The sequence below is a fragment of the Elephantulus edwardii genome, unplaced genomic scaffold (assembly GCF_000299155.1).
Source record: "Elephantulus edwardii isolate Elephantulus edwardi_28Jun2011 unplaced genomic scaffold, EleEdw1.0 scaffold00002, whole genome shotgun sequence".
Lineage (NCBI taxonomy): Eukaryota > Metazoa > Chordata > Mammalia > Macroscelidea > Macroscelididae > Elephantulus > Elephantulus edwardii.
The window spans coordinates 43,796,853-43,811,728 of record NW_006399752.1 but is presented as its reverse complement, the minus strand read 5'-3'; the positions used below and the strand labels follow the sequence as shown (position 1 = coordinate 43,811,728).

General features: G+C 37.9%; 1 protein-coding gene across 1 annotated transcript in view; it reads right to left on the bottom strand.

Moving 5' to 3' along the window:
• Window positions 1-13: 13 nt before the first annotated feature.
• The window catches only part of SMEK1 (SMEK homolog 1, suppressor of mek1 (Dictyostelium)), a 28,439-nt gene continuing 13,576 nt past the window's right edge, over window positions 14-14,876 (bottom strand). Inside the window, exons 4-13 of the mRNA XM_006879214.1 lie at window positions 14,783-14,869; window positions 14,155-14,271; window positions 11,869-12,000; window positions 11,663-11,765; window positions 10,106-10,264; window positions 4,585-4,754; window positions 3,817-3,959; window positions 2,852-3,042; window positions 2,278-2,504; window positions 14-124 (exon numbers count right to left, since the gene is read on the bottom strand). Coding sequence (XP_006879276.1) covers window positions 14-124; window positions 2,278-2,504; window positions 2,852-3,042; window positions 3,817-3,959; window positions 4,585-4,754; window positions 10,106-10,264; window positions 11,663-11,765; window positions 11,869-12,000; window positions 14,155-14,271; window positions 14,783-14,869 — 1,440 coding nt within the window. The remainder of the gene's footprint in view (window positions 125-2,277; window positions 2,505-2,851; window positions 3,043-3,816; window positions 3,960-4,584; window positions 4,755-10,105; window positions 10,265-11,662; window positions 11,766-11,868; window positions 12,001-14,154; window positions 14,272-14,782; window positions 14,870-14,876) is intronic.

Genomic DNA, 14,876 nt, shown 5'->3' with positions numbered 1-14,876 from the left:
CAGCCATCGAGTATTAGGAATCAAACTTGGCTTTCTTTGACAATGGCAGCGTGTCTTCCTTGTCCTCATCCTCATCATCATCTTCATCGTCGTCAGGATAATCTACCAGACCCACAAGGCCTCCCTGTTTAGAAACACAGATTATTTCAACAAAACAACACTTTGAAAAAGATCTTTGAGTCTGGAGCAAGGCTACAGACCATCCCAACCACATATAATTGCAGTTTTGGCAGCCACCGCTGCCATTACTACCACTACCACCGAAACCCCACACAGAAGAGTTCCTTCCCTGGGGTGAGAGGGCAGTGAGTCTGCTCCTACAGCCCTGCAGACTCCCTCCTGTGTGGAGTGGTGGTGGTGCTGACCCACTCTTCCTGCAGATCTCCCCTCCACCAAGGGCTCAGAGAGGGTGCAGGAGGGAAGACCGCAGAGGCTGCAGCCTCATCCCTGGCCGATGCAGTAGCAGACCTAGAGGAGTGACTTATGATCCTGCTCTCCTGGGGGCCATGGGAATGCCCTGGAACAGAAAGTGTGCCTGATACACTGGTTACATCTCCGTGTATTCACCCTGACAGATTTATGTGATAAACAAAGCACAGAGGGCACAGTTCTTAGACAAAACCACACTTGCCGAATAGGCTTGCTAAGTTTGAAGGTGCAGGACCACAGTTTCATGGGACAACTTGGTCAATTAGCCTAATAGAAAAAAGTTACATTCTACAGCTGAGTTTAGTCAGTAGCTTGCGAACAACCATACAAATACCGGTCACTACGGGACAAATAGTCTATATGAACCAGAGCCTCATGAACAGAGACCAGAAGAACTAGACTGTACTCAACTTCCACATGGACTATTCTGATCAAGGCTACAAGAGAGAAAACCTGAGAAACAGGAAAAAAGAAAGAACTCAAGTTCATGAGTTCAGAGCCAACACACTGGCTGAAACGAGAGGATTCCCCAAGACTAACTCTCTGGGGCACCCTTTAAACTTTGAACAGAAACTGTCCCAAGATTATACTCAAGTAACAGCTTAAAGGTGAAAACCTATGAGCAGTGCTCGCCCTCCTGGGGGGGGGGGGGAATTTCACCTAAATGAAGAGACCAACAGTCCTCTAATGTAAAAATAGCAGTGCAGGGAAAAGAGACAGGCACAGAACATGAACAGAAATTAAAGTGGTGACAAACTCCCTTAAAAAAAAAAAAGTCGTGTCAATGAGCAGTATGTGTGGAAATTATTGAATTTGCTAATTAAAAATAAGCTAATTTGTTGTATAATCTTTCACTAAAATCACAGGATTATAAAAAACTGAACACTAGTTAATTCTAGTTGATGCATGCTACAGCAAGTGTGCTTTGTCTGCCAAAAGGCATGAAAATGCCCCCATTTCTCGGATTCACTTTAGTTCCCATCTCCTGCTCGCACCAGAGGAGAAACTGTAGATGGGCATTAGGTTCTGACTGCTAGCTGTGGTGCAGTCAGTTCCTATCCCAACTTCCTACCATCAGGCGTGCAGATCAGAACTACTCCACAGAATCTGTAAGACTGTCTAAAGCAGATATTTCAGCTTTTCTTTTGAAGTGTATTTGAACCACTCACTCTACTTAAGCACCACCCAGACTCTGTATTCCTGATGATTTTCATTGCCTTCAAGGCAGAACCACTTCAGAGCTGACCCTCCAGCAGGTTTTCAGAGGCTGTATAGACTGCATGGGAGGAGACTGCATGTCCTTCTCTTTAGAAGCAGCTGGGGGATCCAAACGGCCTGTGTTTGGGTTGGCTGTACAACCCTTTACCACTAGGACAATTAGAACAGTGAATCCCAAACTCTAGTCTTTTACTGCTAGTGTTTTTATGTGCCATCAACTACGACTCACTGTGACCCTATGAACAACAGACCTGAAGTGTGCCCTATTCTGCACCACCCTCATGACTTCTGTCATGCTCAAGCTCACAGAGTAACTGTTAGTCCAATAGTAAGAGTTGCTCTATATTTTTTGGGTATAAAGGTTTGATCATATACAATTCAAAACTAAGCATAAAAAATAATGTATAAGATGAAAATGAGTTAGTGTATGTTTTGCTAATTATCAACAGAAAATTTAGAAAATAACCAATTCAGACTTTTTTACACCAATCATGAAAACTTTCAGAAATACTGCAACTTTTGGATGAACTCTGTGTGACTGTAGGTTATCTATGTTCACACAGCTCCACTGTGAGTCACAGAACCCTTGCTTATGAAGCCACAGAACCAGTCCGCAGGCTGAACATGTACCTTGGTAGTAATAGCTGCCGTCTGGGATGTATTTTTAGGGACAGATCCAGGGGAGCCTGGAGAGCCTGGGGACCCAGGGGAACCTGGAGATCCAGGTAGGTTCGGTGCAGATGACTGGCTGGTGAGATTCGTCTTCGTCCCACTAGAGAGGGAAAGCTTGAAACTTGGGCTCTGCCGACCGGAAAGATTCGTTTTCAGAAGCACCTCTTTTTCTTCACTTTCTTTTACTAAAAATGGGAATATTGCCAATCATTATTACCACATTTATCAATTTACACAACACAACTTTGCCAATTCAAAACATCCATAGCCACTCATTTTAAAGGAAAAATATAATTTTCAGCATTCCAGTCCTTCCTGAAATATTACAGTCCTCTTACTTCTCTGCGCTAAACTATTACAAGGGAATCTATCTTTACAACAAAATTAATTCAGCTACAATGCACAAACAACAGCACCTTTATAATTTATGTCATTACACATTTAGAGCGAAAAACAACCATTTTGTCAAGAAATTAAAAATAAACCTAAAGAATATTTTTTCCTCTTCCCTTGCCCCTCTTTTTACACATACATTTCTTCCTTTCCATGAATTTGCTTATTGGATCCATAATGTCATCATCATTTTTAGTTTTGTCAGATGGAGACACTACAGCTTCTCCATCTTCAATATCATCTTCATCTGTGTTAAACCACATCTCCTCTTCATCTTCTAGTGTTCTGGCATCTCTTCGATATCTATGATTCCTCAAGATGGAACGCATACTATGAATACAGAAAAAAAGGGAGAATAAATACACTTGTGTAAAGACCTTCACACAACAATAGTCGAGTCTTACTCCATTCAAGGAAGCTTCAGGGAACTTTGGTGGCCTGGTGCTACCAATCAAAAGGCAAGGAATTCGAATCCACTAATTGTTTCTTGGGAGAAAGACAGGCAATCTCCTCCCTCAATTTATACAGCCCCTGAAGAGTCTCTGGGTGGTCAGCCATCAACTGGTTATGACCCCATGGCAATGAGTTTGAAGCATTTTTTAGGTAGTCTGTAAAAGTCTACTGGGGCTAAAACAACTATAAACTCATGAATTTTCAGATTATAAAAATGTATCATAGATATATGAACTGGGGAAGTTAAAAAAATAGACAATATTTTATGATAAACTGTAACTAAAATAACTCAGTTACTGATGATAAAGCCTGGTGATTATTTTCCTAAAATCAGTTCTAGAAAATCCTATGGAGCACAATTCTATTTGGAAACAAATCAGGTTGCTAGCTAGGAGGTGGAGTCAACCTGGAGGCAAACTAGATCTTTAAAGTTAGAAAGACTAGTTTTATTAATATATACTCCTGAGGAGGACGGGTCTGTACATCAATGATACATTTATGATACACTAACAATAATCACTACAGAAAAGAACAACCTGCCTATTCTCCCCAGCCTCTTACTCACTACCCTTTTTTTCCCCCCCAGGCCAAACTAAGCACTTTATAAAAAGTCACCACCACCCAACTTGGTGCTGATCATATAGTTTTTACCTGTCAAGTTTAGGGTTATCTTGTCTTTCTCGTTGCTGTTCAAATCTTAGTTTCAATCCTTTAAATGTCTGTACATAATCTACATCTTCCAGTGCTTTCCAGTAATTTTCAATTACATGAGCAGTTAACGATTTTATATCTTCCTATAGAAAAAAAAGGTAACAAATTAAGATAGGAAAACGCTTTAGCGTATGAGGCTTAATTGGGGCAAATTAATAATCTCTTATATAGCAGTTTAAATTCACAAATATATAATTACTGTATGTTGGCTAGAATTCTATCCACTAGCTTTTTAATGAAACATTACCTATCAGACTTTTCAATGTAAATGTCCAGGTTCCAAAGTGATTCTGGTTCAGCAGGGCTGGGATGGGATCCAAGTGCATGTCCTTTAAAAGTTTGTCACTGATCCACAGATAATTTTGAGATCTACTAAGCTACTATGTTTAGGTTTAATTAAGTGTCTGTTATAAATCTGCCCTTTAGAAACCTTCAAAGTTACAAACAAAACAAACAAAAACATTCAAATGTCTAGGTCAACTGTAGTTCTATTTTCTGATTACCAACACAGTGTTACTTTAGTTTTCAAATAAATCATCCTGGGAATGATTCACAGATTCTAAGAAAGGTTAATATTATTTCTGATTGTTTGGTTAAAGGAATAGCCTCCAAAATAATAATAAAGTATGTCCCAAATACCATCACCACATATTCAATTTTCTCTAATAATCAAAACTAAAGTTCTAATTTAAGCTCTAGCAAACTTACCACTCTAATAAATTCGAACATCTCTATTATGGCAGAGTTCATCAGATTGTACCGAGATCCATTGTTGAGGAATGCTTTAACCACTGGTTCAAACAAAAAACTTTTCATTATGTAGCGGTTGTAAAACTCATCTTTTAATCCAATAATCTTTCTCTTAAAACGAAGGGCACCTGAAACACAGAGTCACTGTTTATATCATATAGTATACTTCCATATTTTAGATTATAAAAAGTAAAGGAATTTGTTAATGTCAGTAATTCTTCATGCAAGGCAATATTATTGCTTCAAAAAAATGTGAGCCTAGAAATAAGACCTGTAACAGTGCTATAAGAAATGGATTCAGATAGTATATGTCAAAATAGAACACAAGTCTTAGAAAGCCAAAAAAATTCTGAAAATATGCCCATTACTAGTGATAAGCATATGATTTACACCTGAAATAAAACAAGCTAAATCAAACAAATGAATTAAGTATATTCAATGCAGGAAAATGTTAAATATGTCCTTTTCATATATACCTTAAAAATAGAAAACTTGTTTTGCTAGGGTGATCCACTGCACAATCTGAGCTTTAAGATTTGGGACACTCTTCTTTAGTATCAGAGTTCACAGATGTACTCTGGTTTATTTGTGGATGTGTCTGCAGCAGCCCATAAAAATCTGCAGGACCCAAAATTTGCCTTCCCATATTTTATAATTAATTTTAAAGGATGTTTTTTTAAAAACGTGGTCCTCTAATACTGATTGCAGCGAGTATGCTTTTTAATTGCTTTCTAGTTTTCCTTTTTAACAATTAATTAGGCTTTAACTTACAGAGTAAAAGGCATATTTACATCTTGAGGTATGGGGAATGACTTAAGTCACCATTCGTCAAGATCTAAATATACTCAGACTGCAAGGTTTGAGCAAGCCCTGTTTACCTAAATGAATTGTCAGTAAGTTAATGCCCCAGTTATTGTAAACAGTTCAAAAAAGCATACTCACTTCATGCAGTCACATCTTCTTCGGTTGGCAAGATTAAATATTGTGTTTGTATTTTGATTTCTTTGGAGATCATGGAAGTGGCTCGTTAAACTGCCAATTTGCTATTAATCAAGTCCTTCATGAGCAGGTAGCCAGGCAACCATGCTGACACGGTTTCTGGGTGGGAAGGCAAGGAGTAAAGCAGCTCAATTTTTCTTTAGTTGGCAGAACAGAGGTCCACAAATGAATGCCCAATTAGGTACAGTTGATTACAAACTGCTTTAACAATTCAACTTATTTAAGAGTGTATCTTTCTAAAGAAACACACTCTGGGCAGGGAAATCTCAAGGATTTATAAAATAGTAATTTATTTTTTAAACTACTGAGTATAAGCATGGTGAATTAAGACAATTTAAACAATACAAGATACCTTTCTGTGGGAAAAATGAATGTCTAACAGGGGTTTATTTTCCTCAAACTATGTTTTTGGAGCTTGTTTATTTTATTTTTTGTGCATGTACCATCTAATTGGATCTGACTGGCATAGAAGGAGATTGCCCTTCCTTCTCCAGCAGAGCATCTTGTGGATCTGAACTGCATACCTCTGGGATTGCAGTGCAGCTTCTTGCCACTAGGCCACCAGAGCTCTCTTAGAGGTTTTGTGTTTTTTTTTTTTGTTTTTTTTTTAAATAAATGACAAAGGAACTTGGTGAGGCAGTTCCATTTCATAAAATCAACTCATAACTTCAGGGCTTATTTGAATAGGCCAAATCTTAAGCTTTTGGTAATCAAGGCAAGAGGCATTATTTTAAGAAGCCAAACTTGAACTCTGCAGGCTTCATGAAGACTTGTGTCCAATCGTAACATATACTAGTTGGCCAACCTTCTGATCTGTGTGCAGTCTTAGGTAAGAGAGATGTGCCCTCTTCCTACCATTCACTAAGACAGGCTGGACAAACAATCGCCCTGTCTCCTGACACACACGTCTATGCAGAAATTGCTGATATCGATAGAGGTATTAGTGGCAGTCATCATTTCCATCTACCCTTATTCTTAAAACACGAAAAACTATTTCTTTCTACTCAAGTTCCTGCTTTCCAAAGAAATCTTCACCAAAAGCATCCAACCACTAGTCTTTGCTAATGAAAAGGTAATTTACCAGTGAATTCTATGAAGCCAAATTGTTTAAAACTGCCAGTTAGAATCTGCATAACCACGTCATCTTCCATGTAGTGTGTACTCTAACCGTGTAGAGTGTACTCTGCTTGCCCTCAAACTTGAGGCTTTTGCCTCATATATAACTAAGGAAAGCAGAATAAAGGTCTATTTTTCTTTATTCATATTCCAGGTTTCTATGTTGTCAAGTACTATCAAATCAGAAGTGAATCACAGCTGACTTTCCAGCGTGTTATCAGAGACATGGGGGGGAGACTGCCCATCTTTAGCTCATGGAGCAGCTGGTGCATTCGAACCTCACACCTTTAGGCTGGCAGTGCAACTGATACCACTAAGTCACCAGAGCTCCCTAAGAGCTAAACTTACAGCTCATACTTTCACACGTCTTTTGAGTTGTTACTGAAACTATGGAAACCTAAAGATATTAACAAAAGGTTTACCAACAAAAACAGACCCATGAAAGTATGAGCTAGAAAATGACAATGTAAGATCCATGAATCTTGACAATGCCAAAAAAATACTGATGAAATGGTATTTTCTTCAGCAAATACACGAACATTCAAGGGAAATTCTCACAAATGTAGGAACTTGGTTCACAGTTATGTTGTGTTATGATTAATATTAGTTCCAAGCAAATGCAAATGATGAGCAGAGGCCCCAATGGAAGAAAGGAACTGAAGCCCTCCCTTTCAATCCTGCCACTCTGTCAGAGCCCTCTTCTATCCAGACCAGAATGTCAACACACCGTTTTCTTCTCGCTTGCACATCTTAACTCTGTATTCAGCCAAGACTATCTCACTCTCCTCTGACCAAGACACAATTCATGGTTCCTGTGTGAAAAGGTTCTGATCTAGGTTACTCCCGAATGAACATTTCTCAAGAAAGAAACAGGCAGTATCCAGGTTAAAAATACCCCACTTATGGACAACTATGGCTTTGAGCCATCCTACGTTGGAAATAAAGCAAAACATCAAAAGACCAGAGTTTTTACCATGTGGGTGAATCCTCACAGTAACCAAAAGTGGAAAACTGACAGGTCCAAGCCCTGGAATGAAACTTCAGAAAAGGTGCAGAAAGCCCTTTCAGGAACTTGATGCATGAGATTGGAATATTGATAGGAATACAAACTCCACATGTTCAAAGAAGTATGTCTAGCTGCCATCTTTGTGAAAGATGGCCTCCAACTTTGAAGCCTGACTTTAATGTTATATAAATTTGTCCTCACTTGAAATGACTAATCAATTCCTACTTGATACAAAGTCTTCATTATAATCACCTTCATGTTCCATTTTTAAGTCATCAAAAACTGTAGACTTTTTGAAAGTAAGGCTCAATCAGTACTATGTACATCTGTTTTGATGAACCTAAAATTTTTTTAAGACACAGGAATAAATCTTATTCACACTGTAGGGCTGTCTACGTTTCCACAATATTACTCTTCCAGATATACCGACACGCGAAGCTTATTGTGCTGTAACTTTTAGATGACTTTTAATCAAGCTGATAGTAGATATTCCTTTGACAGCTGAATCCAGATTTTAATCATCTTCCATTTTCCTAGTATTGAGTACATACGGTATTCATAAAATCTAAGGTGCCAGTGGATCTAAAACATTTTTTTCAACACATAAGAAAATGAAACAAAGAGCTACCAATTAATTACATTCTAACTTGCCATTAATTCTAAGACACACTTTGATTTCAGAGATAATCAACAAGTACATCTTAGAATCAATGAAATGATAGATGGTTAACTGGACTAGAGTGCTTTTACTTTGGCTGCTATATAGACACAGGATAAAACAAACACGAGCCTTTGTTTTTGCTCGGTTCCACACAATTTTAAAGTAGAGCAAAACAATCAGTTTCCTTTTTGCTGTGATTAATAGTCTAATGTCAGTTACAATTTAAAATCGTTGTACTGGAGTTAATTTAAGAGAATATAAAAAAAGATCCTGGATAATTAGCGGAAAGTAGCTGTACTGGATATCTGAAAACTGGAAAATAAAGATACTATAGCCATTTGTGTTCCTGGTACATAGTGCTGTGTACAGTATACTAAATGACCTGAAAAGCTTGATAAAGTTTAGAAAAAATTTTAGAAGGGAACATATTAAATTACCATCAGAAACATCCTGATAAAATGTTGTTTTTATGATTTAAGAATTTAAAAAAAAATAAAAATCATGCAACAAAACCCCAAAGAAAGTACATATATGTTTAGACTTCCAATAAGTGGGTAACTGTGATGCTTTATAAAACAACAAAACACTCACTTAAAACTTACCTTTAAAAACCAAAGGGCAAGAGCGGTTACCAGCAGACTTCTAGTCACCCTCTCAAAACAAAATTCAAACTCAAAGTCACTGCTATGGAGTTGGGACTGACTCACAGCAGACCCACCAATGGGGTTTTCAGAGGCTGTAAACAGCGTGGGAGATGTCTGCTCATCTTTCTCCTGTTTAGCTGCTCCTGGGTCCAAAACACTTGCCTTGAATTGGCAGCACAACTGCTTACACTAGGCCACCAGAGCTTCTGTTGTTAGTTACCACCGAGTCGAGCACAACTCACAGTGATCCTAGGAACACCACATCTGAAACCTGTCCTGTCCTATGCTATCCTCACAATCTCTGACAGTCAAGCCTACTGGTGCAGTCACTCTGTCAATCCACTTCGTTGAGGGGCTTCCTCTAGAACCACAGCTTTTAGGATACCTGAAACTTGATCTGCCACTTCACAGTGAGAGGACAGCTTAACTATGAAGACTTAATACCTAAGAAGGCTAGCTGCTGCTACATGATCAAACCACACTGGTAGGCTTAATGTGCTGTCAATTCATAAACAAGTTTACTCCAACATACTAGGGTCTGAAGAATGCAATCTGTGAACAACTTGTTTCTAAGAACAACTCTTGATGAAAGAATCTGCTGCTCTAAAAAGGTCTATAAAGCTTTCTCGTCAAGCAAACAGATTTTATGCCTTGTGGCCCATATATGGTCTTCATAGAAATTTTTAAAATATAGCTCTTGAAACACACACATAAAACATTTTGGCTTAACGGTTAAAAACAAAGCTCATAGGGTGGACTTACTACTAGGCTGCACCCTAGCTCTAAAACAATGGGTAAAATCCAAGGTGTTGTTTTACTAACTAAATACAAGACTTTAGTTAGCTTGTTTGTAGTTTATAATTGTTAAACTGTTGCTGTTTATTATTAGGAAAATCAATGGTTCAATAAGGTTAAACTATTACTAGAAAGTGTGGTAGACATAGTACTGAACTTTGATTTCTAGTCTGTTAAGTCAGAAATAATTTTTCTTGGCTCTGACAATGTCAATAACATAGTAAGATAATCCATAATTTCTTCAGAAATGACACTTACATAATGCCAAGAAAGCATGTTTTGAAGCCATGAGTACTAGCACTCTCCGGAGGATATCCTTGTTGATAATGTAGTTCTTTATGTGGTAGGTATGGTGCTCCACACAAAATGTTAGTAATTCTAAGACAAGTGCCAGCAACTGGGCAGTTTGAAAATCATCTGAAATAAACAAAATACAATTATATTGAGTGGTTAATATTTTTATTAAAGAAAAACCTAAATTAGAATCAAAATCTACTTCTATTTAACATTTGAAAATCGACCCTAGCTTTAAAATCTAAACTATTTTAAGTTTAACGGGAAAAGAATCCCGACATTTACTGTATGCAAAATACATGCCAGGCTCTGTGATTTATAGAGACCGCTGACCCTCGAACACCACACTATGGTTTCCTCCCTGGTGTTACTGTGAGCCGAAATACTGGAAATCATTGGTAATCACCTTTGTGTGAGGTGATTTGTGTCACACAAAGTTCAAACCTGTGTTGTTCAAGGGTCAGCTTATAAAGTTATATTCATGAGTTCTAGTAGTACAGTGGATAAGGAGTTGTGCTGCCAATCCAAAGGCAAGTGGTTCGAATCCATCAGCTGCTCCATAGGACAAAGATGGGCAATCACTTCACCTATGAGGTACAGCCTCTGAAAACATACTAGAGGGTTTCCTACGAACGAGTCAGGGTTATAAGAAACTACAAATTTGTTAATTAATATGTCCTAACACGATTTTGAAGCTCTGGCCAGGAGGGACTGGTTCTTGGAGAAAGACATTATGCTCAGAAGGGTGGAGGGACAATGCAGGAAAGAAAGATCCCAGATGAGATGGACTGATATAGTAACTGGGGCAATGGGTTGAAATCAGTGAGACTGGCTCAGGACAGGGCTTCAGAGATGCTGTACCTTGGGTCACTATGAGTTGCAGGCAACTTGACAGCACATAACAATAGTAAAGTAGAGTACAAATCCACTCTATCATACCTTAATACGTTGCACCCCTCCCCTTGCCAAGAAAACAAAATAAGAAAAACCAAAAATCATTTGGTGCTCTTTGGTGATTGATTGATAGTGGCTGAACAACGTATTTAGTGATTGAGATTTACATGTAAGCTTTTCTTTAAAAACTGTCAGACTAATGTTGTCCACCCCCCCCCTTTAACATCACATATCAAGTCCACAGTGAACTATAAATTAGTGTCTTATCTTTCCTCCTCATAAGGCAACAACCTTCTGACTGATATTTTGCTCACTTTCATCTGATCTATTTATCTCTAAAGAGGACAGGATAATACCTTCCACACAACTGGTTTTCAGCTTTTAACATCTTCCAAGATAATCTTTGTCCCTTCCCCCCCTTTATATGCTTACATAACTATAGTGTATACTATAAAAAGTAGCAAATATTAAAATACTGAAGCAATCAATTCCCTTCTTTTATTACACGTTTCTGTTACTTCAGAGTGTAGCACTTTTAAGTGACATTTTAACATAACAGCTCTTTCGAATACACATTGTTAGCCAACATCAAGTTTTAACTTATGATTAGAATCTGAGTTGTCTTACCTTTACTGGGTTTCTCTTCTGTTGTATTGGCCAGTAAGGGAGCAGTGAGTACGTGCATACAGTGCTTGTAGAAGAAACCCAGAAACTCAGTCTTTTCTGTTTTCTATGGAATTAAGAACATTTGCATGAACTTTAATTGCCTTGACTCCTATCAGTAATTAATGATTATTATCATTTATGAAAACCAGAAAACCCCCTTGGCTTACATTGGCAGTGGCTAGCATGTTCTCTGGGTCAACTAAAGTTCGAAGCAGGCCCATCAGTTGGACTGCTCCTCCAAGTTCAGGATCTGTATCACAGATCATATGTTCTATAATGAGGTTGATGAGCAGAATGTCCTGGTGAGAAAAATACACATAATTAGGACCACTTATTAAGGAAAAGAATGGACAAAACACACACTATTAAGCTGTACACTTCAGCACTATATATAGCTCTAGATGCTGTGTTACTGCAAAAGAAAGGAAATGACCGACTTCTCTAAAAGGATTTATGGCAGTGTTTTCCTAAAATGTGTTACAGGAACATTAGCATAAATAGTACAAAAAAGAAAGTGTCCTTTAATTTTGATGTTACCTCTCTTTTAACAAAAAGTAACAGGTCTTAGGACCATAACTTTAAAGCAAGCATATTTAGTCCCAATTTATTATAGTGTTATGTTTTTATTTTTATTTCCATAGAATTTTTTATACCTGTGACACATTGGTTTTTAATTTATATAGTTTTTCCTTTTAAAAAAAGATTGGGGGGGGGAAGGGAAAGCTTTCCCGGCCCAAGTGGTAAATGAAAATAGAGAAGAGCTGAATGAGAAAATGTCATTCTTTCCTATTTGCACAATGGTGGGAAGGACAAGCACAGAGAAAATGCACACGGCATATGAACATAATGATCAAAGTTGGGAATCAACAGGCTACTGCACTCAAATGGAAGGAAGTAGCAGGACTTTGTTGTTGTATACCAGTCAGAATCAACCCACAGCTGATCCTCCAATGGGTTTTCAGAGGCAGTTTTCAGAGGCATGGGAGGAGACTGCCCATCCTTCTCCCACGGAACAGCTGGTGGCCTCAAATTGCATGCCTTTGGGATTGCAGTTTGCAGACTTATTTAAACCATCAACAATATAGGGCCAGCCCAACTTTTACTTTCAATAATATATTTTTGTTTCTCAAGTTATGTCTAATGTTCAACAGCATAAGCAGTCAATATCCTGCTCTTCCTCTAGCACTACGATAATAAAAATTCCTTAAATATAGAGGTTAATAAGCATGTCACTTCCTTTTGACATCATGACACAGTAATTGAGAACTTTAAAAAAAAAAATCTCAAAAAAAACCCAACCTCCTTCTATTAAAATATCATGGGCAAGGTGGAATTCACCAGGGTATTTTCCCCTCTGAGGTAATGTTTCCCTCTTCTCCCTAAACCTGAAGGTTCAAAGTAGTGTATCTTAGTCTAAAGTTAATTACTTCCCACGATTTTATGGGAGGGAGGAAAACCATTGATAACAGAGTAAACCATCTGAAAATGAAAGAGAGTAGTACACACAATCAGAGCAGCTTGAATCATATGCTCTGGGCGTACCATTCACATTATCAAGGAATATTTCCTCACAGATTCCAGGGGAGTAAAAACAAAAACAGCTTGTTCCTTATGGTTAACGTCCTAACTTAAGAATACTTTCCAAGGGTGCAGGTCCTTAATTCTTTCTTTACTCTCGATGATATGGGTAATCTCTTCTAAGGAAAGGGAGTCCTTAAACAGAGGCACTATTAACCCCAGGCCACGCTCGTCTGGTGGTTTGAAATCTACCAGTGGTTCTGCAGAAGGAGACAGGCAATCTCTTGTGTGATTTACAACCTTGGAAACCTAGTAGATGGCCAGCTGAGATGGCTCCTACTCAGTGGTAATGGGTTTGAGTTTTAGAGCTCTGGTGTACTGTGAGCTAAGAGTTGAGCTGCTAACTGAAAGGCTGGTGGTTTGGGCCCACTAACCAACCAGTGGGGAAAGGTGTTGCAGCTTGCTCCCATTAAGACATACAGCCAGAGAAACTGATGGATTCTACTCTGTCCAATAGGGTCACAGAGTTGGGAAATCAATGCAAAAGCATCAACTTAGGAGATTATTACTATTTTTAAAAATCCCTAGTAAAGTCAGTATTTTCCTAGGCACATTTCTCATAATCCCAAACATCCGAATGAAGAAACCAATAAAAAACTGAAATGATGGTACAGTAAATTAATGTAAAACTTCAAAATTTCATCTTAAATTAATAAAAAGTGAGTTATTAATTGCAGTAAGAATAAATAAAATTTCTTTTTGGTGCCTGACACTGGAGCAAGTTTAGGAGAAAAGAACAAGCCATTTGGTATTCTATCAACACTTTTCCCAAACACTAACTATTACAGATAAATAGGTCCCCATGTACAAATACTATTAGTGTGAGTAATATTTACCTTGTTGGTTATTTTTTGCTCTGTTAACTTCTTACTTACATCATCATTCTGTTGTGCCTCCTGCATGACAAACTCTCGTACCATGGATGGATTATATTCAACCAAGTATGAGAATATATCAGTAGCAGCACTTCGCACCTGTGCATCATCCATGCCCTGCAGAGACAAAGCATACGGTTCTCTTTAACTTCTAAACACACTGAACTTGTAGCTTTAATGGATAAAATGATATTTTCTAAACCACTAACTCCTTCATTTTTTTTCTTTTCCCACCTATAACACTTTAAGTGAGGTCTGGTAGCTTAGTGGTAAGGAGCTGTGCTGCCAACTCAGAAACATGTGCAATCTCTTCCCATGTGATTTACTGCCTCTGGAAACCTGCTGAGGGTCAAATATGATTTGGTTCCAATTCAGTGATATAAAACAACAATTGTTTAACTAAACGAGCTACAAAGTTAGGGAACAATTATTAAGCATACTGGAAATTCCTCACTCGGCATTTTTTCAGTATTAATGCAAGAATTCTAATACGGGATTTTATACAGCCATACATTTACCTAATACACAGCTAACATTAAATGTTGGCTATAATCAACTATGTGTGTGTATGTTGTTGCATATATAAGAATTAGGCTAAAAATAAACAGTAATTAAAGAAGTAACATACGAGAATGACTTCTAATGCTGGTAAAATTCCCATGTTTGACAAGGTCTTGAAAAAAGCATCTCTGTTTTGAGGCTGTAGCGTTTGGGAAAACGCA